Source organism: Crocuta crocuta, unplaced genomic scaffold (assembly GCF_008692635.1).
Source record: "Crocuta crocuta isolate KB4526 unplaced genomic scaffold, BGI_CrCroc_1.0 scaffold24, whole genome shotgun sequence".
Lineage (NCBI taxonomy): Eukaryota > Metazoa > Chordata > Mammalia > Carnivora > Hyaenidae > Crocuta > Crocuta crocuta.
In genome coordinates this window covers 11,714,153-11,739,631 of record NW_027530974.1, presented here as the reverse complement: position 1 = coordinate 11,739,631, position 25,479 = coordinate 11,714,153, and the positions used below count along the sequence as shown (strand labels likewise).

General features: G+C 46.7%; 1 protein-coding gene and 1 long non-coding RNA gene across 4 annotated transcripts in view; one reads left to right on the top strand and one right to left on the bottom strand.

The window, feature by feature from the left end:
* Window positions 1–14,272: 14,272 nt before the first annotated feature.
* LOC144236457 (uncharacterized) lies at window positions 14,273–15,017 on the bottom strand. The gene is made up of 2 exons (XR_013336552.1): window positions 14,863–15,017; window positions 14,273–14,765 (listed from the first exon to the last, which is right to left on the bottom strand). It is a non-coding gene; the product is annotated as an uncharacterized LOC144236457 (long non-coding RNA).
* Window positions 15,018–15,022: 5 nt separating this feature from the next.
* Window positions 15,023–25,479, top strand: part of TBC1D7 (TBC1 domain family member 7) — a 23,321-nt gene continuing 12,864 nt past the window's right edge. For 2 of the 3 annotated variants that reach the window (XM_077770108.1, XM_077770106.1), the window contains exons 1-4: window positions 15,023–15,125; window positions 16,910–17,029; window positions 18,244–18,324; window positions 21,966–22,153. In XM_077770108.1, coding sequence (XP_077626234.1) covers window positions 16,918–17,029; window positions 18,244–18,324; window positions 21,966–22,153 — 381 coding nt within the window. In that variant the 5' untranslated portion in view covers window positions 15,023–15,125; window positions 16,910–16,917. The remainder of the gene's footprint in view (window positions 15,126–16,909; window positions 17,030–18,243; window positions 18,325–21,965; window positions 22,154–25,479) is intronic. The other variant, XM_077770107.1, reaches the window with a different exon arrangement.

Genomic DNA, 25,479 nt, shown 5'->3' with positions numbered 1-25,479 from the left:
ATAAATAAATAAATAAATAAATAAATAAATAAATAAATAAACAAACAAACAGAAAAGAAATAAGAGCAACTCTCAGTTCTGACTTTTATATTCTGGGCTGCTAGTTGGCAACTTTTTTGTGCTCCAGGGCACCTGAGAAATAGCACAGACGACAATGGGAGTTACGTGCCCTGTAATCGTTTTTACTGGGATTCCTAATCAGGACTACCCTCCTGCCCACCGGTGCACCCCAAGTCCTCCCGAAGGGGGTGCAACAGACTCTGAGTCTCAGGATGGGCAAATGTAGTTTGGAGAGTTGCCTCTGGGTCCCCGGTTGTCAGAATGTTGTCCTGAGGTCATGGGATCAGCCTCACCTGGGGAGCTTCTTAGACAGACAGACCGTCAGTCCCACCCCAGATCTGCCAAATCAGAAACACTGGGGTCCAGGCCTGGCAAGCCCCCAGGTGAGCGGGAGTGTGGGCGTGGCTCCAGGCAAGTCTTTGTCTTCCTTCTATCCCCCATTATGAGTCAGGGTTCTAGAACAGTAGCTCTCAGCCTCACTTGGGAGCTTTCACAAACTGGGAAGGCTCTGACTCTACCCCCAGAGACTCTGATTTGCCCACCTGCGGGGGAGGATGGGGCTCAACCTCAGTTCTTGTGAGTAACCACCTGTTGGTTTCCGACTGCCTCTTCCCAGCACGGAACGCAGTGATCCCTTGGAATGCATCGTGATCGCTCATCAGCCAGAAAGACAACAGGATGTAAGGACCCTGCCAAACAGGGTGGCTCGGATTCTAACTCCCCACTGCTTACTGGCTGCAGGGCTTTGGGATTATTAATTCCTCCCATCTACAGTTCAGCTGCCTTCCTCCAAAACAGAAGTTGCATTAATAATTCCTTCCTTTCTTCAAGTCACAGAGCCAGCTGATAGTCTCCCAAAGTCTTTTCTAGCAGAAAAAGAAATCTCAGATTCTAAGAGCTTTTAACAGCGGGGAACTGGTCTTCGGCTGAGAATTGCTGATATTGATTTTACTCTCTCTAGGATGGGCAAGAATATTGTGAGCGTGTCAATCTTATGTATTCCCAGTATGGACAAATATGGGTTGAGTCTAAAAGAAGTTGATGCTCAGGCAAACAGATGCAAAAAAGGAAGCCCCTAGAGTGGTTTGTATTCTTACTCTGCCCTAAGAGGTTCCACGGGGCACCCAGCAGTCTATCTGGAGAGCGGACGGCTTTCATATTCAACCTGTGTCCCCCATATTCATGGGCGTCTGAGTCCTGCTTCTAGACAGCTACCTGCCTTTCTTCCTAATGNCTCTGCAATCATCAGCTGTGATTCATCTTCGTGGAGCTTGTCCGCGTGAAAAGCAAATGGAGTGGGTCAGGATGGAGGAAGGGAAGGGTCAGGGGTTTCCTTAGCCAAGGAGCTTAATATATTTTTTGGTATGCTCATGTTGGTCTTCCCAGAAAACNTTCCTGGCTCTGCAATCATCAGCTGTGATTCATCTTCGTGGAGCTTGTCCGCGTGAAAAGCAAATGGAGTGGGTCAGGATGGAGGAAGGGAAGGGTCAGGGGTTTCCTTAGCCAAGGAGCTTAATATATTTTTTGGTATGCTCATGTTGGTCTTCCCAGAAAACAAAATAGCTTGATATTCCACCCGACTACCACACCGTGCCTCCTAACACTTAAGTCATCAGCTTAGAAGGCAGAGGAAACATGGTACATTATTTCAAGGTGATAGAGTGTATCAATGTCAATAGTCAAGTGTATACAATGTCAAGTGTATACTATGTCAGTAGTCAAGTCAACCCTCAATGTCTAAGAAGTCCTTCAGAAAGAAGAAAGAAAACTAACAACAGAAGGAAGCTAGGAACTTCGCAGCTGTGGCCCTGGTCACCACGGGGACAGCGTAGATCTGGATGCCGTGTTGCACACACCGGTGTCCAACCTTCAACGCAGATGCCCACCGCCCACCGTTTTCTGCAAAGAGAATGTGCCTTTCCCAGGGGAGAGGCTCAGGAGAGGGGTCTGCCGAAGCCAGTGAGCTACCCCACAGCCCTTCCTTTCTCAGCTTGAATTTGGGAGACTCAAGTGCAGCTGGCTAAAAATGAGAGCCACGCTTTCTAGCTCGTGGTCTGGTCTGCACAGGTGCCTTTATTCTCTTTCCCGGATTCTCCCCCTTGCCGCTGCTGGGGTCAGTCTTCTGGGCGCCAGGTCTTCAGTCTCATCGTGAGAAGTTCTCAGGGACACAGGTAAGCGTTCAAGACGTGCAGTTTCCGCACGCCAGTTCTTGCACTTCCTACTGCCTTTATGACTAATGGGATTTTTGCGGGCTGTACAATTTTTTGGTTGGGTCTTTGACTCATTTTTTTCTAANCCCTCCCCCTCCCCCTCCTTCTTCATCCTCCTCCTCCTCCTGGCTTCACGCTCAGCAGGGAGCTTAATGCGGGGCTTGAACTCACCATGCTGAGATCAAGGCCTGAGCTGAGATCAAGAGTGGCACACTTAATGGCCGGAGCCACCCAGGTGCCCCAGTTTTAACTCCTATTGTTAGACCCTGATTAGACAGAGTGGCTCCAAGACCACTTTCTGCGACCTTTTGATTTTATAACATGTGCTTCCTAAAACATCTTTTCAAGGGTACTTCGGCGACAAGCTCCTTGGACGATTCTACAGTGAATAGAACCTGCCTTGCGGTGAAATACATGGCCCAGCTGGTAGGATTTGAGGGTCTGTAACTGCTGGAGCCCTAGATTTCTCTCTTCCCGTCCCATTGTTTAGAGCTGAACCGTCACCCTGTAGGTAGGTTAGTAGTTAGAGATCTACTAATCTTAAAGTACAAATACTGCCAAAGAAAGCTGTTTATTGATTTTGCCTGAATGATACTTGATTGATCAGATCCTTTTCAGTATGGCGCTCGTTTGAAAAGGAGCAGGTTAGGGGAGGGCAGAGAGGCAGGCAACGTGGCTCTGTCTCCTCCACCTTTTCTAGAAGGTTCTAGGGGAGCCTCCCTTGTCCTGATTGGCCTATATGGGATTGATGGAAGACAGTCTGCATGGATGAAGGCCACTGGGCTCTGCCACGTGCAGACTGGTGGATGAGGGACTCCACAGGGGCTGAAAGAAGAGTGAGTGGCAGTGTGGCACTCGGGACTGCTCACTGGGAGCAGGGCTTTAGAAAAGTGGGCTCCGTGGCTGGTGGTGCAGAGAGGGGGTGGGGCTCGGGCTATCCATCAGCAGGGACGGGCAACTCTATAGTGATTCGCTAGAAAAGACGAATTTAGAAGGAGAGGAGCGGAGGTAGGAGGGCAAGAACCTTGTCCATGGAGAATTGGTGGGAGATGGAGCCCTGTTCAGCCACCCAAGTGTGACAAGTGTGACAGTGCCTTCATTTAATCCTTACGACCACCCTTGCTGTTGGGACCCCTCTTGCATATCCAGCGCTCAGAGAGGCTGAGAAACTTGCCAAGGGTAACACAGGTAACGAATGATGATGTCACAGCCAAACCAACATCTGTACGGAGAGCAGATTACATTGTGAAATGGCGGTGATGTCTGACCACTGCTACCTTGACCCTATAACTTCACTCATCTAATAGCACTAACAATCTCCCATTGATGTGGCGCTAAGGAGAAGGGCCAGGACAGACAGAGCTCCAGACAGCCTTTGAGAAACCGCTTCCAAGGAGAAAGTGTTCCCGGTGATCCAAAGCAAAGAGGGCTCTTTATAATCTACAATTTGCAAACTGCAGCTCTGTGTTGTTTGATAAAAATAATCAGGTCCCTTTGTTTTCCCAGTTGGACTTGTGTGATAAACCAATAGAACATTAATATTTTTCATTAAAAATTTTTTAAAGTTATTTTGAGAGAGGGAGAGAGGTAGAGAGAGAATCCCAAGCAGGCTCTGTGCTGTGGGCACAGAGCCCGATGTGGGGCTCGAACTCATGAACCGTGAGATCATGACCTGAGCTGAAGTCAGACACTCAATTGACTGCATCACCTAGCCCCCCCTCCGCCCCAATAATTTGAGCCGAGGTCTGCAGTCCACTTTATTTTATAAAGGAAATAAATTAATGTTAAGGTGTACTAGCATGTTAATTTCTAGAAATGTCCCAAATCCTAAGTTAGCTTTCCTTTAGGGCTACCTATCACCCACCTATTTAAAATTAGACTTTCAGGGGTGCCTGAGTGGCTCAGTCTGTTAAACATCTGACTTCAGCTCAGGTCATGATCCATGGTTGGTGGGTTGGAGCCCCGCATCAGGCTCTGTGCTGACAGCTCAGATCCTGGAGCCTGCTTTGGATTCTCTGTCTCCTTCTCTCTCTGCCCCTCCCCTGTTCTCTCTCTCTCTCAAAAATAAATAAACATTTAAAAAAATTTAAATTAGACTTTCATTCTGCTCCAACCCCATGCGGAAGTTCTGCTCTCTGAAATTCTGCTCTAACCCCATGCAGAAAAGTTCTCGCATACTCTCTTCCACATTCCTGCATCACACATACATGCAGCCTTGGATCCTACAGACAGAAGTGAGTCTCCAAACACCTGCACCACATGACACCGGGACTTTGCACTTGCATCGGCTGGTGCCAGGGGTATAGGCTGGTGCCCAGTATGGTCTCTGGCAAAGAATAAGGGCTTAATAAGTGCTTGCGGGAAGAGGGAGAAAGGGTGAACTTACATTGGGTAAGCTGCCTCTGGGCTGAGAAAATGGGTTTAGGGTCCTCTTGGAAACCACAGGTCAGGAGAATCCAACCCGAGGTAGTGTGAGGACACAGAGGAGGAGTGTGTGTGAGGGACCTCTGGGAGACTGAAATTGAGTCACCTCTGATTTGAAATTTAGGATAATTGGGTCAAGCATAAGAGCTGAGAAGTTAGATTTCGTTTCAGACATTTTGGAAGTGGAGTGATGGCAAAATGACTTGGATAGGGGTGGAAAATGAAGAGAGTAAAGGCTTCACAGAGATGGAGAGAGGGCTAGATTCAGAATAACGTAACAGAACCCCAAGGCTAAGATCACTCAGGATTGGGGGATGGGAGTGGATCTTGCTAAGTCTATTTTTCTTAACCCACAAAGAGCTCTGGTCTCTTCTTTGCAGCTGACTTCACTTGGGTGGTTCTAGATGGGTCACCCCTGTGTCTGCATTCCAGACAGCAGGGAAAAGTAAATGGGAGAACATGTCCCTTGTCTTCAAGGGTATGACCTCAAATTTTACACATACATCCTTCAGTCCAGGACGTAAGTCTCATGGCAACATGTACCTGCAAAGCTGAGAGATTCAGTCTTGTTTCTGATGGCCCGATGACAGCCCTCCAGGAAGTTTCCCCACTAAGAACCAACTTCTGAATTCTCAGCTGTGGCCACACCTGGCTTGGCTTTTGATTCAGGTCACTCCCCAAAGACCTGACGTCAGCTATCCTCGTCTGGAAATGGACCTCTCCTCCTTTCCTTAATTCAAATAAGACAATTTAAAAAGGAAAGTAAGAGGAAAGGGACATGAAAATATCGACTACTATTATATAGTGCTGTTTATTTATATGCATCAGCTACTTGTGCTGAGTGTTCTATTTAGTTGAGCTCATTCGATCCTCACAACAGCCTTAGGTACAGGTATAATAATTATCAAGATTGCTCTTTGCAGGTGAAGTAGAAATTAAGTTGCGTGTCCAGGGTCATTGAACAGATTGTCCAGAATGAGGTAAGTCCGGCAGCTCCATGTAGGGAAGATGCTAAACGTCAAATTTATGGAAGCTAAAAACATGGTGAACACAATCCCCTGCTTGAATTTCTGCAACGGCTCTCAAGAGGTATCCCTGTTTCTTCCCAAATGCCCCCCCGAAGTCTGTTCTCAACATAGCAGCAAATGTGAGGTTTTGTTTTATTTTATTTTTGTTTGAGTTTAGTTTTTAGAGAGAAAGAGAATGAGTCAGGGAGAGGGGCAGAGGGAGAGAGAGAATCTTAAGCAGGCTCCATGCTCAGCACAGAGCCTGATGTGGGGCTTGACCCCATGACCCTGAGATCATGACCTGAGCCAAAATCAAGAGTTGGATGCTCAACTAACTAAGCCACCCACGCACCCCTGGATTGTTGTTTTTTAAATAAAATATGAGTCAGATCAGGTCACCCCTCTGCTGAGGGCTCCCCTCTTCACTCAGAGAAAAGGCCCAAAGTCTTACAGTCACCAGTAGGCTCCAACCACCATCTTTCCAAGCACCTTTCTGGCTACTGCTGTCACATCCCTGCCCTTGGTCTCAGGCTGCATGTGTTCTCTTCTGACCCCTCTACACCACCTCGTCTATGTGGGAAAGCATCCGATGTCTGCATGATTTTCTGGGTTCCTTTGTATCTCTTTCCGTAGACGGCCAACTCCTTGGGGGTGGGGACACGTGTTCCTGGCGCTTGGCACAGAGCCGTGGACCAGAGTGTTTGCTGGAGAGGAATGAATGCTTGCAGCACCGCCTGGGCCCATCTAGCTCTTGTTTCAGATCCCGCTCTCTGGACCGGTCTGATAAACTCGTCCACACCTGGTACAAAGGATCAGTAAGGTTGCGTGTGTCCATCCCCCCAGGGCTCCTTGTTTTCTGCTAGTAGGCAGAATCTTAAGTCAGGGAAGGGCATGTAAATGCAGAGCAGGGGCAGGGGAGGCACCTTGTGGGGGGAATTGGGAAATACTTCCTGGCAAATCATATTACGTGGATGGATATCTACCCTGGGTGCATTCTAAAGTAGCTTCGTCTGAATCAAGACAGCTCAGCACTTCTCCCTTGTATCCTCAGAGGAGGAAAGCTCTTGCCACTAAACCAAGAATGGTTCACTGTTTGTTTTTTTTTCTCCTCTACCCTAACAAACTCCACCCCCATTTTAATTTTTTTTAACTTTATTTACCTATGAGAGAGAGAGGGAATGGGGGAGGGGCAGAGAGAGAGAGAGAGAGAGAGAGAGGCAGAAGATCCGAAGCAGGCTCTGCACTGACAGCAGAGATCCCAATGCGGGGCTCGAATTCATGAACCTTGAGATCATGACCTGAGCTGAAGCCCGATGCCTTCCGGACTGAGCTACCCAGGCTCCCCAAGGTAACTTGTTTCTTACAGTGTCTTCATTTAAAAGAAAAGATAAACATGTCTACAAGTTATCCATCTTACCTTAAATGTAAACAAAGTAACAAAAACTCTCTAGGCCCCAAAATGTAAGCGCGCGCACGCGCGCGCGCGCACACACACACACACACACACACACACACACACTCCAATAACAATACCACTTCCTGGAGACATAATACAACGTAATGTTTGAGTATTTGGACTCTGGAATCAGATATCAACCATTTATTTACAAGTTGTATCCACTTGAACTCATTTCCTACAAAATGTGGATGGTCATAATATTACCAACTTCTTCAGGTCATTACGATAATTAAATGGCTTAATACAGCTCTTAAAATAGTAGGCACTCCATAAATTTAGCTATTATTGTTTTTGCTTGAGGGAATAAAGAGGTCCCTGTTGCCTTGCTCAGCATTTCCCTCCGCAAGAAGATGGATCTGTGGTTTTCCTGGCAAGCCGGGGCCAGCCTGCTCTTCCCCAGCATCTGGAAATACCTGGAGGCAGAATTTCAAGTCGCTTGGTGCCTCCGGAGGAATATCCCAACCACCTGCTGCCCTCTGCTGCTGCTGTTGAGAATTACACCAAGCAGTCTCTACTGCTGGAAACTGGGGAAAATCTAACCCCACGTGGAGGGAATGATCAATATGTACTTTGTTCACGATTTGATTGAATGCCCAAGAATTCATTTTAAAATGCATGTAACATCCTGGCTTTGCAGTTTTTCACGGGTGTACCATCTACGACTGCCTCTGGACACCGTCATCCAATGCTGACCGTTGTCATAGCTCAGGCTTAGCTCGCTTAGGATTAAACATGGCCGGTCCTCAAACCTGCTCCTTGCTGACTTCTTCATTTTGGTTTTTTGTGCCACCGTATCCCGGATGTCCAGACTTGAGTCCCCAGATGGCTATGACCTCTCATATTCTCTCAGCTGTTCGAGCGCATCATGCCCTCCCTCTGCAACGGGGTTTAGCCCCTTCAGCGAGGTCCTCTTCCCTTCAGGTCTCTCCCCTTTGCAGGTCTTTGAGATCTACTCTTCTAAGCTTTCCCTCTGATCTGAGTCGCCTCTCCTCTGCCTGCTCTTGGCCCAAGTGCCCTTGGCCTTCTATGTCTGACCTTCTTTCTCTCAAGCCTTATCTGTCATGACAGCCCTACAGCCACCACAGGCTCACTCCATTCTCCAGATACACATCGTCATTTCCCTTGTGGTTTGGCGGGTGCCAAAGCTCTCGTCAAAAATACCCCTTTTGCTGTTTCCTTTTCTTTTTTAGTAATTTTATTTATTTATTTTTAGATTTCCATCCAAGTTAGTTAGCATGTAGTACAACAATGATTTCAGGAGTATATAAAAATATCCCTTTTTCCACAAATGTTGTTGCCTCCACGGTGTCATCTCTTTCCGTTCCTGGAAACACTGCTTCAACTTCTGTGGCATTTCTTTTCTTTCTTTTCAGTTTATTTACTTATTTTGAGAGAGACGGAGACTGTATGAGTGGAGAAGGGGCAGAGAGAGAGACAGAAAGAGGGGAGAGAGAGAGGAGAGAGAAGGGGGGGAGAGAGAGAATCTCAAGCAGGCTCCGCACAGCCAGTGCAGAGCCCAACGCGGGGCTCACACCCACAAACCATGAGATCATGACCTGAGCCGAAGTCAAGAGCCGGACACTTAACCGACCGAGCCACCCAGGTGCCCCTCTATGATATTTCTTATATACTACTCAGGTTTCCAGTATCAAATGTGTTGTTACTTGGGTACATTTCTTCTTCACACTTTCTTCCTCTGACAACATGTTTTGTTGAAATGTTTGGAATTAGTAAAGAAAATGATAAAGAATAATTATCTTTTAAAGACAATATCCTCTGCTTTTAACCAAGATGCAGCCTAACAGGGATAGATTCACCCTTCACCTGAAACCACCACCAAAAAGAAACCTTGTTAAATGAAACAGTTGTTTTCAAGAGCTTGGCTGTCAGGCAACAAAGGACAGTGATTCCCTGAAAGGGGGTAAACAAATGAGGTATGACCCATGATATTTCTCCAGCTTACTGCCTTCAGAAGTTTCTAGCCCATGGTGCAGTGAAGGGAGCCCATGCAGGGCCTGATGGACTCCTTGGCTGAGGATTCAGAGCTGAGAGGGAAAGCAAGGTGGCTAGAGTTCGGGCAACAAAGTATTGGAGAGGAAGGCACCAAACTCCAGACATCTACAGAGGGTCCCCTTCAAACTACCCATATGCTGATGTTTGCCTATGTGAAAGGGGACAACATTGGAGGAAAAGAATCATCCGAAAGGATTAGAGAGAACTGTATCCACTGGGCTGGATTAGTGCCTTTTCCCACCAGCCAGACTGGGAAGCCTCAGAAATGGGGATAATTAACCCTGGGATAAACTCATCTCTGGGTCCACCTAGCAAATCCTAAAAGCAAGACCCCAAAGCACCAAACTGTTTCTGATAACTGCATTCCAGAACCAAGCTCAGGAATATTCACAGGGACACAATTATATTCGGCCCCCCAAAAGGTGAAAGTCTGGCATCCAATAAAAAGTCACCAGGGATGAAAAGAAAGAAGAAAAGATCACTCATGATGGGAAGAAAAATCAGTCAACTGAAATTGATGCCAAACTCATGGATTCTTTCTCTTACACGAGCCCTGCTTATTCTGCACTGCTTTTGGAGATTTCTTCACTTGTTTTATAATTTTGTTTTCTAGTTTCACTGAAGAAGGAGTTTTCCTTTTTACCCTGCTGACTTTACATGCTATCTTGGCACTTGGTGGGTCAAAGATGTTTGCAAAATATCAGACAGGGTCAAGGCCAATTTTCAGTGGTTAATGGACTCATTATTTGTTGAATGACTCCTTAAGCGTTAGGCAACCTATGAGTCTAACCATAGGGACAGTATTGAAGTCTGTAAACACAGCTACATAATACTTATGCTACCACTTTCGACAAGTCAACTAAAGTGTTTTCCAACAGGACAGTTCTGTGTATCGTCATGCATCATGAAAAAGGGTCATGGAAACACTCGTAGGGTCAAATGTTGCAGGTATAAAATAGGGTTTATTAGAGGGAAAACTTACTCTGCATGCAATCCCTCAAGTCTAATTATCCCAGAGCTTAGGTCAGGCGTAGAGGGTCTACACACACAGTAGCCGACATTCCAATCAAGAGGTGCCCCTCTGCCCTTAGGTTTTTACATATGCATTACAGTGATCAATCGGAGTGGGGTGAAATAGAGAACTTCTACGACTGGTCAGAAAAGGGGAGCATCCAGCATCCAGAGTCCCACAGCTGGCATCGGCCTCATTGACTGAGCCAACTCAGACCTGCTGATCCACTTCTTGGCCAAATGAACAATATGAAGGACAAAATGAGCCCCCACCAACACCCAGATTTGTCTTTCTTCGGATATTTTGGAGATGTGATTTAATACATCAAGTACCTGAATTTATATATCCACCAATCATACTGTAATGGATTTTTATTATATCAATTTAATTGTGACTCAAAATGAAGATAGTTGCCTTAGAGCTACAACCTCGCTGGGTCTCCATTTCTTTATCCCTTGAAGAAAACGGCAAGGGGTTGAGGTTGATGTTATTTGATAACCACTAGCCTGCCGAAAGTGAACTCAAAATTTGAAAGCTAGGATGCCATTCCTAAATGTACTCTGCTGTTTTCATACCCTGAAGTCTAGCTCTCTGCACATGTAAAGGGACTGGCTGACTCAGAATCTCCCTCAACCAGGAGATTTGATTGACTGACTTGTAGTACAATTATTCCCATAATTTAGTAAGCACAGTTAACCACCAGGGGGCAGTCAGGTTACGAGGCAGTAAGAAGTGACCCCACAAATGGGCAGCAAGGTATATATTTCAAATAAATTCTATGAACATTGTATTGCCCACTAAGATTATGTCATCCAATTCCGGTGTGTGTGTGTGTGTGTGTGTGTGTGTGTGTGTGTGTGTGTGAGCATGTGTAGGGGATAGTTTCCCCACATCACCAGGCAACTCTGGGCCACTAATTGGGTATTCCATATTTTAACTGAATTCTGGCATTATCTACACAGAGGTAGCATCAGATTCCACAGGTTAAGGGCTCCATCCTACACAACGGTCTCCCCCACCCTTACTTCAGATTCCGATTGAAAATCCAGGCTGTCTCCTGGGCTTCTGACTGACCAGCTGTAGACTAGAAGTTCCCATCACCTCCTCCTTGGGTTTGATTAATCTGCTAGAGTGGCTCACAGAACTAAGAGAAATACTTTACTTACTAGGTTACTGGTTTATTATAAAAGGATATAACTTAAGAACAGCCAGATGGAAGGGATGCTTAGGGCAAGGTGTGGGGAAAGGGCATCACTATCCCCAAAATCTGCAAGTGTCCACCAACCCGGAAGCTCTCCAAACCCCCTCCTCCTGGGGGTTTTAATGGAGGCTCCATTGTACAGGTACGAGTGATGAAATCATTGGCCATTGAAGATTGGTTCAGCCTCCAGCCTCTCTCCCCTTCCTGGAGGTCATGGGGGCAGGACTGAAAGTTCCAACCCTCTAATCACCTGGTTGGTTCTCCAGGCAACCAGCCCCCATCCTCAGGGGCAGTTCCAAAGCCACCTCATTAACATAACACAAGACATCTTTATCACTGTCTACACTTAGGACATTCCAAGGGTTTTCGGAGCTCTAAGCAAGAAACAGGGAAAAAGACCAAATATATATTTCTTGTTATCAATCACAACATCTCACCTGCCTGCTTCACTCTACGTTCTGTGTTGTGGCAGGCGCCCGATGGCCAGTAATGTCCCCCGACATCCAACAGCCCAAACACACAACCCTGAAGAAGGAAAGAGTGGCTGTCCACTCACAGTGCGTGGGATCTCTTCATTCAAGTCTCGGTTGAGCACTTACTATGTGCCGAGCCCTGTCCCATGAGCCAGGGATGCATCAGTTAACGAAGCAAAGGTTCCTGACCTTGTAAAAGTGATGTTCTGATGAGAGAGATACTCAGTAACAACTAAAATAAATATGTGGATTACGTTGTGTGTGAGGTGGTTTAAGTGCTACAGAAGAAAGGAAATATAGAGTTTGGGAGGAGATTGGGATTTGGATGATGGGCTGGCCATTTTAGGTAGGGTGGTTACAAATAGGCCTTTCGGAGGAAGAATTTGACAAATACTGAGGTGCGTGAACAGGCTATGTGGTTGTTTCTGGAAAGAGCATTTCAGACAAGAGAACAAACATGAGAATATCCTAAGACAAGTGGGCCCCTGAGAGTAGATGAGACTGAGGTAAGGAGGCACATAATGCAAAATTTTGGTTTTTGCTCCATGGGAAGTGGGAAGCCATTGCAGGATTTTAAGCAGAGAAAGGCCATTTTTAAAAAATATGTATTTATTTTGAGAGAGAGAGAGAGAGAGAGAGGGAGAGTGAGCTCATGTGCCCTTGTGGGAGGGGCAGAGAGAAAGGGTGAGAGAGGATCCCAAGGAGATTCTGAGCTAGAACCCACAAACCACAAGATCATGAGTCAAAATCAAGAGTCGGATGCTTAACTGACTGAGCCACCCAGGTGCCCTGAGAAAGGACATTTTAAATGTGTCCCTCTGGGGGCAACTGAGTGGCTCAGTCAGTTGAGCATCTGACTCTTGATTTTGGCTCAGGTCATGATCCCAGGGTTGTGGTATGAAGCCCAGTGTCAGGCTCCATGGAGCCTGCTTAAGGTTCTCTCTCTCTCTCTCTCTCTCTCTCTCTCTCTCTCTCCCTCTCCCTTTTCCCCTCTCCCCTGCTCGTGTTTTCTCTAAAATAAAGAAAAAGAAAAAAGGTCACTCTGGCTGCAAAGTCAAGACAAATATCTAAGAGACTTGTTTTCTCTAGAAGCTTCCAAATATTCTGTTTATCAGCTCATCAAAAAGCACAGTGAATGGCAGTTAAAGACAACCATATTGTCACTCTTTAGCTCTTGGCAGCTGTTGCACATATATTCTCACTGTGCCAAGCGCCAGGCACTGTGCCAGACACTTGACACACTTTCTCATTTAATCCTGCCAATGCCTCTATGATACTGTCACCATGATTAGCTCTATTTTAAAGATTGAAAAGAAAAAGGAAATTGTCAACATTAGTGACGAGTCCAATGTTCCGAAGAAGCGAATAGAACAGGTGGGCTTCTTGAAAGCTGTGCCTCGAAGAATTCCTCCCAATGTGAAGAAACACTCCCTAAGCAAGGCTTAGTACCCCAGTACTGAGGACCCCAAAGGTGGTGATGGTCGGGGGGTTGGGAGAATCCTAAAGGCCTGAATCCCACCACCACACGCTTCTTTTAAAAGTTCTGTTTAGGGGCGCCTGGGTGGCTTAGTCGGTTAAGCGTCCGACTTTCGCTTAGGTCATGATCTCGCGGTTCGTGGGTTCGGGTCCCGCATCGGGCTCTGTGCTGACTGCCAGCTCAGAGCCTGGAGCCTGTTTCTGTCTGTGACTCCCTCTCTCTCTGACCCTCCCCTGCTCACGCTGTCTCTCTCTCTCCTAGAAATAAATAAAACATTTAAAAAATTAAAAAAAAAAAGTTCTGTTTAGCCATCGCACCACAAACTTATGGACGCTGTAACTGGACTGACTTCAGTATCGCTGATTCCAAAGTTTCCCCATAGAGCTTGGCCTCTGTGGGGTCTATTCTGTACAGATTTGAGCTGTTAAGGAGGCAGCACCCACCGCCGAATGGACTTTTCTCTAAGGGGTACCTCTCAAGCTGTGGTGATTTAAAACCAACCCAGGCGGTGTGCTCAGACATGTCCCCAGGGCCAGTGCTGGTGTGTGACAAGGTAAGAAGAGACACTGAAAATGTTTATCAACTTTAGGAGCCATTTTACAGAGTAGCTGTAGGTCCGTTGAATCTAATAAACTTGGGCTTGTATTTAGTATACCTTAGTTCTAAACTTCATTTTCCACTAACTTATTTATAGAGTTTAACGTGAGGGGCTGAATATACACATGTAAAAATAGAACTTTGACCCACAACTTGCAGCAGCCTAGTTAGAAGACCAACCCCTTATCTGTAGTAATCTGTCTAGGAAGCCTTTCTGGTAGAATGGAGACTTGCAGGAAGCCAGACTGCCAGCTTTAATAACCATCCGGGGAGGTAAACAGTAGACTGTAACAATCGACCCCAAACGGCCAGGGCTTGATTAATAACTGACAACTTCCCTAATTTTTTTAAAATGTTTTATTTATTTCTGACAGACAGAAAGAGAGAGAACGAGAGACAGCATGAGCAGCGGGGGAGGGTCAGAGAGAGAGGGAGACACAGGATCTGAAACAGGCTCCAGGCTCTGAGCTGTCAGCACAGAGCCTGATGTGGGGCTCGAACCCATGAACCGTGGGATCATGACCTGAGCCCAAGTCAGACACTCAACGGACTGAGCCACCCTGGCGCCCCACAGCTTCCCTAATTTTTGTCCCGACCTAGGATCACACATGGCTAACCGACGATGGCCAGGGACCATACAGGATGCCCCGCTTCTTAGTCTCCCTCCAGCTTTGCTGCAGCCTCCAACGGGGGCACGTCTGAAGCATTCATTCCACTCCTCTGCCTGCTTTTGATTTCCTGCCAAAACTCAGGTGATGGTGGCTCTCTTGCATAGCAAGCTCCGAATAAATTGCCATTGCGTTTCTCGCGCGGTTCGTCTTGTTTCCACATACTGGACGGAAAAAAAGAAACAAGACAGGCGTCTTCCACCGCAGATCCTCTCAGGCTCCGAGGAAGAGCCCCCCCCCCCACAGCTGCAGGGCGGGGACCTTAAGGGGCGAGGAGGAGAGAGCATCCCAAACACCAGCCGCCAGGACGGAGGGAATAAGGTGGTCTCGAGATTCTTGGGCCGGGAGAACTAGAAGACGGGGGCTACACGCCGGCGCAGCGACCAGGGAGTCAGAGTCCAAAAAAACCTCTAANCCTCCCGCCGCCTCCGCTGCCCGCCGGCCGGTCAGCGCGCTGGGCCCGGTTTCCGCCGCGTCCCCCCGGACCACTTAGTCTCAACCGGGTGTGGTTTCCACCGCTGGAGGTGAAGCGTAGCAGGGAGAGTGGGACCTGGGGTCTCGGAGCAGCATGTGTTTACTTTCCGGCTCAGGGGCGGGAGTGTAAATTACAAGGGCCTGTGGCCGTTTGGGTGCGATCTGAGGACGGGGTGTGTGTGGGTAACGGCCCCGCACCGCCCTGCCGCTGATGGCAGCTCCTAAATGCATCTCCGAACTCAGTTGGCGTTTCAGTGCTTTGGAATTTTTGTTTTGTAAATCATGGGGTCCCCAAAGCTCAGAGCCCTTTAGAATCTCTCCTTTAAAACGCGTCCTGGTCTTTCCTGTGACCGAAGGGGTTCAGCGTCTATCATTTCAATAAGGAAGACCCGGCTTTTTCTGGAACTCAACCCTCCCTTCCTTCGTCTCTGGGGACTTGTCAGGATTTCTAAAACCTGAGGATCAGAGTCTTTTTCTTTTCTTTCTTTCTTTTTTTTTTTTTGCAACGACACTTTTAAGTATTTAATTCAGGCAGTGCCATGCCTCCTGAAAAATGCACTACGTCCATTTTAGTCTTAAAACGCCAACCTTCCGGTGTCTTGCGGTCGGTCCTGGGGACGTTACTGTGAAGGAATCTGACGCCACTGACCTTTTTCAGTCCCGATGCCAGATTTTTATTTAAATGTTTTTTACTTATTTCTGGGAGAGAGAAGGACAGCATGAGCAGGGGAGGGTCAGAGAGCGAGGGAGACGCAGAATCTGAAGCAGGCTCCAGGCTCTGAGCTAGCTGTCAGCACAGAGCCCGACTTGGGGTTCGAACCCATGAACCGCGCGATCATGACCTGAGCCGAAGTCGGATGCTTAACCGACTGAGCCACCCAGGCGCGCACCCCCCCCCCCGCCAGATTTTAAGTCGTTATTTTGTCTCCAGCATGGTGGCATCATTTGTCGACAGGCTGCACTCCTGCCCCTCTTCTGGTTTAAGTTCAGCGCTCTTAGTCTCTTGTGGGCTCTGAATTTCGATAACTGAATTTGGGAGGATTGTGTTTAAAGGAAAACTAAGGGAGACACTTGTGGCTTTTTACTTTTTTATAGTTTAGCTTTTCATTTCACAAAATGCTCATTTGAAAATACGGCTAAGCAAACGAAAGGAAATTTAAATCACCCGGAATCCTACTACCTACAGATGACACATCGCCAACATTTTAGAATATAGTTTTATGTTTTTAATGCATAATATTTATAAAACCAAAACAGAATTCCTAGTGGATACTGTTCGGTAACCCCTTTTGCATGACATCTTGTGTCCTTGTATTTCACTAGTTATTTTCTTTGAATGTGTATCGTGCTGGGAACTCCCATAAGTAAAGTAGGAGCCTTCATGCATGCACCTTGTGAAATCTATTTTAGTGGCTCAGAGGACTTCGGTTTTATGTCTTGGTTTTTGGCCAAGGAACATAGGTGAGGTAGTGCTAGTTGTTTAAAAGGACGCATTTAGGTGCGCTTGGGTGGCTCAGTCATTTAAATGTCTCTTGATTTCCAATCAGGTCATGATCTCATGGTTTGTGAGATCAAACCCCGTGTCAGGCTCTGTGCTGACATTGTGGAGCCTGCTTGGTATTCTTTCTCTCTCTCTCTCTCTCACTCACTCATGAATAATATTAAAGAAATATATTTAATGTTGAGTCCTATGCAAAGGCAGCTAGTTCATTTTCATATATTGAGTTCATGGGGAAGTTGGAGAAAATCATTGGAAAAATGCCCAAATTGTCCAGTCTCTGTTTTTAAGCTCACTCTTTCCCCCTCCCTACTCTCTCTCTCTCTCTCCTCCAAGAATGAAACATGACTGAGGACTCTCAGAGAAACTTCCGTTCAGTGTATTATGAGAAAGTGGGGTTTCGTGGAGTGGAAGAAAAGAAATCATTGGAGATTCTACTAAAAGATGACCGGCTGGGTGAGTTTTCCAAGTTAAATTAAGGTTATTGGCTGTTAGTTGTCCCAGCTACCTTGAAAGAAATGCTATCTTAAAAGACATTCAGAAGTATTTGTTACCTGCCGTATTTTTTAGTGACAGGATGATAGGTAAATGGTGTATTTGGGGAGAGGTTATGGATTTTTCAAGCTTTTATTTGCTGTGGCCAAGTTGGATGTCTTTGAGAGGACTGGTAAGAAGTCAGCGATATTTTGGGGCGCCTGGGTGGCTTAGTCGGTTAAGTGTCCAACTTTCGCTTAAGTCATGATCTCGCAGTTCGTGCGTTCGAGCCCCGCGTCGGGCTCTGTGCTGACTGCCAGCTCAGAGCCTGGAGCCTATTTCGGAGTCTATCCCCCTCTCTCTCTGACCCTCCCCTGCTCGTGCTGTCTCTCTCTCTCTCTCTCCTAGAAATAAAAAAAAAAAAAAAAAAAAAAAAGAAGTCAGCGATATTTCTTCTCATATTAGACCCATATGTATTTCCTCAGTTTTCAGAGGTGTTATCTTCTGGGTACATTTGTAACTCTTGCCACGATTTTTCTCCAGTGGAAATACTGTGAGACTACATTATGTATTGACATCTTAGTTGCTGTGTAGTAATAATAATTCTGCTGACTAAAGTAAGACAAACGGAACCATAGGTATAAATAGTACTTTAGATGCGCGGAGTGCGTTTAAAATTTCAAAACCATTTCCCACCTGATCCTTGTGTTTTAAGCATGTCTGGAATTCGACGACCACGGGGAATGGAAATCCAGGACAGCCGAGCGTGGGTCACTGGAGAATGCGGGGATCCAGGGGCTGAGCGTGCCACTCCCTGGCTCTGCTAACTATAAATCGGGTCACTTACCTGCTTGGAGGCTCAGTTTCTGCAGCCTTAAAACAATAACTACTCGACAAGCTTGCATTGTGGATTCATTGGAATAAATTCTGTAAATGTAACTACCGCTACTGGCCCAGGGAAGGCAGGCATGCACGCAAAGTGCATCTCCTGGGCTGAGAAGCTCTGATGGTCTTCAAGTAGCTAGTTGCTGGAACACCGGGGTCACAGATCAGACCAGCTGGGTTTCCCGGGTTTACTGATTGTAGTAGACTGCCTCTGGAGAAGTGTCTTACTATTCTTTAAAAAAAGAAAAACGCACTTTCTTGTGATCAGCATAAAAAGCTTCTAACCAGTTGTTCTTTTTTCCTTCCTCTAGATATCGAGAAGCTTTGTACTTTCAGTCAGAGATTCCCTCTCCCGTCCATGTACCGTGCGTTGGTGTGGAAGGTGCTTCTAGGTATGAGGCTCAAGAGTTGGGAGGTTTATCTTCAGAAATGTTGAATGATGGGATGTTTGTCATCTTATCAGTCAGGAAAAGGAGGATTTTTTCTAGGCCCTTTACTGCCTGTTGGGCCCGATCTCAGGAGGCTGAATGATTGCTCACTGTGAAAGCCTTTAAGAAGGTGACTTCAGTAGCAGGACATTAAATATTTGCTCTAAGAGTGTCCGTTTAGTAATAATAGAAGAGAAAGTAAGGTGTGTTCCTGAAATGTGGTGCGGGAAGAGCCTGGTGCTGGAGAAGGAGCTGGTCTGGGCTTCGCTGTCAGCTGGGTAACCTCGAGGAGGACCCCGGCTTAGGCCTCGGCTTTTGCATCTGTAAAATGGGCCTGTTGAGCTAAATTAACTCGTAGATTTGTAGCTCTCGATTAGTTACTTCTGTGATTCCCGATTGTAGAGGTCTAACTTCCAACAAGTGCTATCAGAGTCAGAAAGAAACTGAAGAGTTTTGACTTCTAGCAGCCTAAATGGACACATTCCAGTGAAGAGGGGCTGAAGCAGAAATGGGCCTGTGGTTTCTGTGGGAGGGAGAGTGTACTAGGTGCCTCAGGGGCCGGGCAGCATCCCTCTGAGCCAAGCGGTTTTTCCTTTCTGACTGCTGAGCCTGCTGATGCGTACGCCCCCCCGCCCCTCCCCCCACTTCCGCCCCGGCCATCCTCCTTGCCTTTCTCACCTAAACAGACTAACAGTTTGAGTGATCCCCGAATTCTCCTGTGAGGTAGGTATTCATATCCTGGTTTGACAGATGGGGAAGAAGACCACAAGGCCGAGTGCCTTGCCTGAGGCCTTCGAGTCTGTAAGTGGCAGAGCTAGGCCTGGAGCTTAGGTTGGTGGAGCCCGTTTGAAGGTAGGCGAGACGGAAGGCCTTGATCTCTTTCCGAAACGCACCGTGTTCTCGGGACTTGGAGAAATCTGCGATCCTAAGTCTGATTATGAGTCTGACTATGTAACGTGGAGGCAGCGAGGGAGTACAGTCCGTTCTAGAAAGTGTAATGCCTTGTGCATCCTGAAAGTCTTTGAGCATGCGTATTTCTGGTGGGGGACAGTACAGCTAATGCCCAGAGAGCAGGCGTCAACGAGTGTAGCTTTTCCCCTGAGCATTTTTCTTAAATCTTGATGTTTCCAGCGACCATCAAAGTAAATGCCTCCCAGGGACGTGGACACTATGCTTCTGCTGGGAGACACTCTGTGTCATATTAGCTACTAACACCAGCGGATTGAGAGGGAGACGTACAGATGTGCTTTGTGACACCTTGTGAGTGTCCAGGCTTGTTGGTCACCTCTGTTTTCCCCACTTGCCTTTATCAGGCAAGTCCTTGTTGTTCGTTTGTGGTGAAGACACTGGAGATTTGGAGTCGCCATGCCACAGAAGGAGGCCGGCCGACTCTTCCCAGCACAGGCGTTCATACTCAGGGGCCTCGTCAGGCCTGCTTCCTCGTACCGTTTCGGGCGACGGTCAGGACTTTAGAACCAGCTCTTAGTTTGAGGCCAAACACGGGAGACGCTGTGCTGCCTCCATCAGTGTGAGGAGGGTTCAGTTACAGCTGTTTACTCTTTATTAGACCCGATTTGGAGGGCGTTTTAGTGTATTCCCTCGGCTTTCAGGGGAGCCTGGCACAGAACCCCAGAGCTAAGGTAAGTAAAGCTTTATGTCAGGACAAGGAACATTTAAGTGAGTTACGTTCTGATGTCAACATGGCGTCGTGTTAGCGCAAGTCTTTGGCGCTCATCCACTGTTTGTTTCCCAGAGTGTCCTTCAGAATACTGGATCTGTGGTGTATACTAAAAGAGTGATCCTTATCAGTGTACAGCTAATATCTGCACTAGCTTAGTGTGTGCTGTGTGCTTTCCAAGCACTTTATATGATTTTTAATTCATTATAATAACTGTATGACACAGATATTATTAGTCTCATTTTTCAGATGGAGAAGCAGAGATTGAGTAAGGGGCTGACAGTCATCCAGCCAGTTAATGGCAGAGCTAGAGTTCAAACCCAGGAACTTTGACTCTGGAGTCTCTGTCCCTATACAGCCTTCTTAACATTTAATGAGGCCGGAATAAATACGGTTAAAAACATTTTTTTTTACATTTATTTATTTTTGAGAGACAGAGTCAGAGTACAAGTGAGGGAGGGGCAGGGAGAAGGAGACGCAGAATCTGAAGCAGGCTNGAGAGACAGCGTGAGCAGGGGAGGGTCAGAGAGAGAGGGAGATACAGACTCTGAAATAGGCTCCAGGCTCTGAGCTGGCAGTCAGCACAGAGCCCGACGCGGGGCTCGAACCCACGAACCGCGAGATCATGACCCAAGCGAAAGTCGGACGCTTAACCGACTGAGCCACCCAGGCGCCCCGAGATTTTTTTTTTTAATAGCAGAATTTAAAACCTTGAAGGTTCATTGTCACCATTTTTCAAGTCTATTTGACCCTGGTATCCTTTTTCGCATGCGGGCTTTTGGGGCCAGTGTTGTCCAGAGAACCGTTGGTGCCATGCTTACCCATCTCCCACCTCTGACAGCTGAGGAAATGAATTCCCAGAGAGCCATTTGTGACAGTCCTGGTGCCTCAGGCCTGGGAGTACAACCTGCATTTACTGAGGGCCTGTCCAGTGCTCTTTCCACGCCATTTGTTTGAAAAAAAAAAAAAAAAAAAAAAGGTGGTTTTTGCCCCCACACCTCATAGGTAGACATGTTTGAGTGAGTCAGCATTAAATGGTGTCAGAATACAATGTACATTGGCCTTGTCAGTGAAAATCCGAAATCTCTGTGGTCCTGCAGCTCAGCTACTCTGTGAGCAAGATTTGATCAATGGGGAAGAGAAGGATTTGAAGAGTAGTTGCTGGTCCTGAGATGAGGGGCCTGTACGGTTAGTGAGGGCGGCCATAGCTAAATAGCACAGACCAGGCTGCTTCCACGCCACTTCGTATTCTCACGGTTCTGGAGGCTGGGAGATCCGAGCTCAGGTGCTGGCTGGTGTGGGTCCTGGTGAGGCCTCACGTGGCTGGTAGATGGCCACCACCCCAGCCCGTCCCCACATGGCAGAGAGAGACCACAAGTGCTGGTATCTCTTCCTTCTCTTGTAAGGGCCCGAGCTCTGTTGGGTTACAGGCCACGCTTCCAACCCCGCTCCTTTTAGGCCCTGCCTCCAAATTTAGGCGCATTGGGGCTGGAGCTTTAACATATGCACTTTGGGGGGAACAGTTCAGTGCCTGGCACGGGCAAAGTGCAAGAATTGGAGATGGGCCCGTGGGAGCGGGTGGGGGCCCCAGGCCCACAACTGAACATTCAGGGACATCATCGTGATGACTGATGTGGCTGTCTGCAGCTGAGGCGGCCCACTCGTGCAAGGGCCTTCTGATGCCGTTTCATTTCTCTTAAATATCGGTGGTGCACTTGCCATTGACATATTGATAGTACTTAAAATTTAAGATTGTTTTATAGAGAGAATTTCCAAAGCAGAATCCATATGGTAGGTAACTAAATATCCGTGATTCTAGTCTGATCGTAAGGGGCAGCTTCCCCCTTGATTCTCTCCAATAGTGGAGGGATTTGAGGTTGCGTCTCAGTATTTTGCACTCTCTTTCCCCGCCTCGGTCTCCATACAGGGATCCTGCCTCCCCACCACGAGTCCCACGCCCAGGTGATGCTGTGGCGCAAGGAGCAGTATGGTGACATCCTCCACGCCCTGAAAGTCGTTCGCTTTGTCAGTGAGGCCACGCCTCTGGTTGAAGTCTATCTCCGCATGTACCAGCTGGAGTGTGGGAAGTTGCCTCGAAGTCCTTCCTTTCCACTGGTTAGTGGTGCTTTTGTCTAACACTTAGTTCAAGTCTAGACTGTCCCGTCCTGCCGGCCTTTGACCGCATCATATTTTGCCTTAGAAACTCTCTGTGGCTCTCGTCTCTCTGGGCAATAAAAGCAATACATTGTCTTTCCCTGGCATTTGTGGCCCTGCACACTCGGCTCAATCTGTCTAATTTTTAAAAATACATTTTATTTTGAAATAACTACAGGCTCGCAAGGATACCACCAAGAATTCCTATATGCTCTTTACCCCAGTTTCCCCATCATTAATATCTTACTGTGTTTGCTTTGTCATTTTTCCCGTGATATACATATATGTGTTTTCTTCTAAACCATATGAAGATAAGATGCAGACATGATATTCCATTCCTTCAAGTTCCTTCTGTATATACTTCCTAAAGAAAATAAGACTCCACTCGTAACCATAGGATAACCATAATATAATCACCGAAACCAGAAAGTTTACGTTGATACGGTATTAAGATCTGATCTTCAGACTCCATTCACATTTGACCAGTTGTCCCAATAATGCTCTTTATCACAAACCAACAGTAAGTTTTGTTCAGAACTTATCAGACTTTCTTACCAAACTTTCACCCACTAGTGTTAACCATCGTTGATGATTTAAAAAATATTTTAAATGTTTCAACTCTTTTATTTAAAAATTATCTTAGGGGCACCTGGGTGGCTCAGTCGGTTAAGCATCCGACTTTGGCTCAGGTCATGATCTCGCAGTTTGTGGGTTCAAGCCCCGCATCGGGCTCTGTGCTGACAGCTCAGAGCCTGGAGCCTGCTTTAGATTCTGTGTCTCCCTCTCTCTCTGCCCCTCCCCTGCTCATGCTGTCTCTATCTTTCTCTCAAAAATAAATTAAAACATTTAAAAATTTTTAAAAATTATTTTAGAAATAGATAAACTTGCAAAGATAGTATAGTGTTCCCGTGTACTTTTACCTAGTGTCCTCAAATATTTCATCTTACATAATTATCAAACCCAGAAAATCATCATTGATAAAAATAACATGAACCTGTTGAACGCTCTACAGCTTTCCTTTTCTGGGTCCAGAAGCCAGTGTGGGCTCAGAGGCAGCATTTATTGCTACATCTTACCCTCCTTTCATCTGGAAAAAGTTCCTTTGTCTGTCATGACCTTGACCCATCTGAAAAGTGCTGGGCAGTAGAGCGTGTCTTAGTTTGGGTTCATTTGCTCTTTCCTCATGATTAAAATCTGATTATGAGTTTTTGGCAGGAATACTGCAGACATACAGTACTTAATTACTGTTGCCGCTGACTTTGATCACTTGCTTGAAGTGGTGTCGCCCTTTTTCTTCAGTGTAAGATTATTATTTTTCCTTTTGTAATTAATAAGTAATTTGTGAGGAGATGGCTTTGAGACCAAGTAAATGTCCATCCACTAATGGTTCCTCCCTGAAACAATTTTTACCATGCTGATTGCCAGCTGGTGATTTTCTAACTGCTTCTTCCTTCTGCATTTATTAATTGGCATTTTTTTTATAAGGAAGGGTTTTCCCTTTTCCCTCATTTATTTGTTTATGTCAGAATGGGTTTATGGATTCCTCTTTTATTCAACGGCCTGTAATCCATTACTACTGTTATTTTTTTGATGTTCAACTTGTCTCAGATTGGGTCAGTGGGAGCCCCTTCAGACTGACTGCTCTCTCTTTACGACAAGTTCCCATCATTTTGAGCATTTCCGTACCCTCTGGCACAAAAAGGTATTCCAGACTCATCTTGTATGTTCTCTACCCAAAGTCTAAAACCAGCCATTTCTATTTTGAGTAAAGTGTGGTTTTACAGGGCAGTAGATGTGCTTGTTGTTGCTGGTGTGTGGTTGCTTCTGGGTCCTGACAGTGGACGAGCTAGGACATACGTGGACCTTCTCTGAGTATATAGAGTGGTCCGCACGCTTTCACACCCCCCCGTGTAGGTCTATATGTCTGTCCCTGAGTATTGAAAGCCCCCTGTTCACACTGACCCTTCTGATTCCAGTCCAGTACCGCCAGCTCCTCTGGCCTTCACCCTCCCGTGTGTGCAAGTCCCTCGTCTGACAGGTGCAAATACGAAATGCTCCAGTCCTCCCTTAGTACGCCTCCTGATCTGCTCATTTGTCTAGTAACCAGCACCACATCGTGCTTTCTGAACTTCCATCGTCACAGGCCCTTACTCTCGTTACTTGGCCTGCTTGCTGTTCGTGAGGGGAGAAGACGGGGAAGAGGAGAAGTTCCGGCAAAGGGATGATGATAGCTCTTGGGCTTTGGCTGTTGTAATCCAGCTTGAAATTCATTTTTGGCATTTTAACTGTGTGTGTGTGTGGCTAAAACAGTGATTGCTCACAATTGGGATTTACTTGCAAGCTGTGCTAGTCTACAAAACATTTTTTTAAAGTTTATTTTTGAGAGAAAGAGTGCATGCCTGTGCGCACGCACATGTAGGGGAGGCTCAGAGAGAGACTCTCCCAAGCAGGCTCTGCACCATCAGTGCAAGCCTAGTGTGGGGCTTGAACTCATGAACCTTGAGATCAGGATCTGAGCCAAAATCCAGAGTCAGACGCTCAACCGACTGAGCCACCCAGGTGCCCCAAAGCTTATTTTTATCATTTTCTAAATTATTTTTAAAATGTGTATTTGAGAGAGAAAGAGAAAGCTTCAGCACAGGAGGAGAAGAGAGGGAGACACAATCTGAAGCAGGCTGCAGGCTCCAAGCTCTGAGCTGTCAGCCCAGAGCCCGACACGGGGCTCAAACCAACGAACCGTGAGATCATGACCTGAGCCAAAGTCAGATGCTCAACCAACTGAGCCACCCAGGTGCACCCCCCCCAAAGCTTTTTTTTTTTTAATTGCAGTTTGCTGCCTACCAGTATAGCACTTGGAGAGTTTTGACTTGTTCGTTCTTTTTGAGCTTAATGATGTCCCCACGGACAGACCTTAGGTTGTCTGCTTTTGTTAAGTGTATCAAGAGAGAACAGGCTTGAAAGTAACTGGAACTCTTAACAAACTCCTTTAAACTTTTATCTCTGGCAAAGTGAAGTTGATAGTATTCTACAGGCTCTTATAAACGATACGTTAAATGAGGTTAGACTGTCTATTAGCTCAGGAAACCTAAGTGATGGGTTTCACGTCCGGCTCAGCCAGCCGGACGCCCCTGTGGCCTGGGGCAGATGTGCGTCCTGTGTTGGGGTTGGTCCTGCCATCCCACGTCTCCCCAGTCGTCGAGCCCCACTCAGCCTCGCTAGTGTTCCTGTACGGTGGAGCATGTGACCGTGCCTGACACAGGGCTGGGAACACAGCCGAGGACATTGGT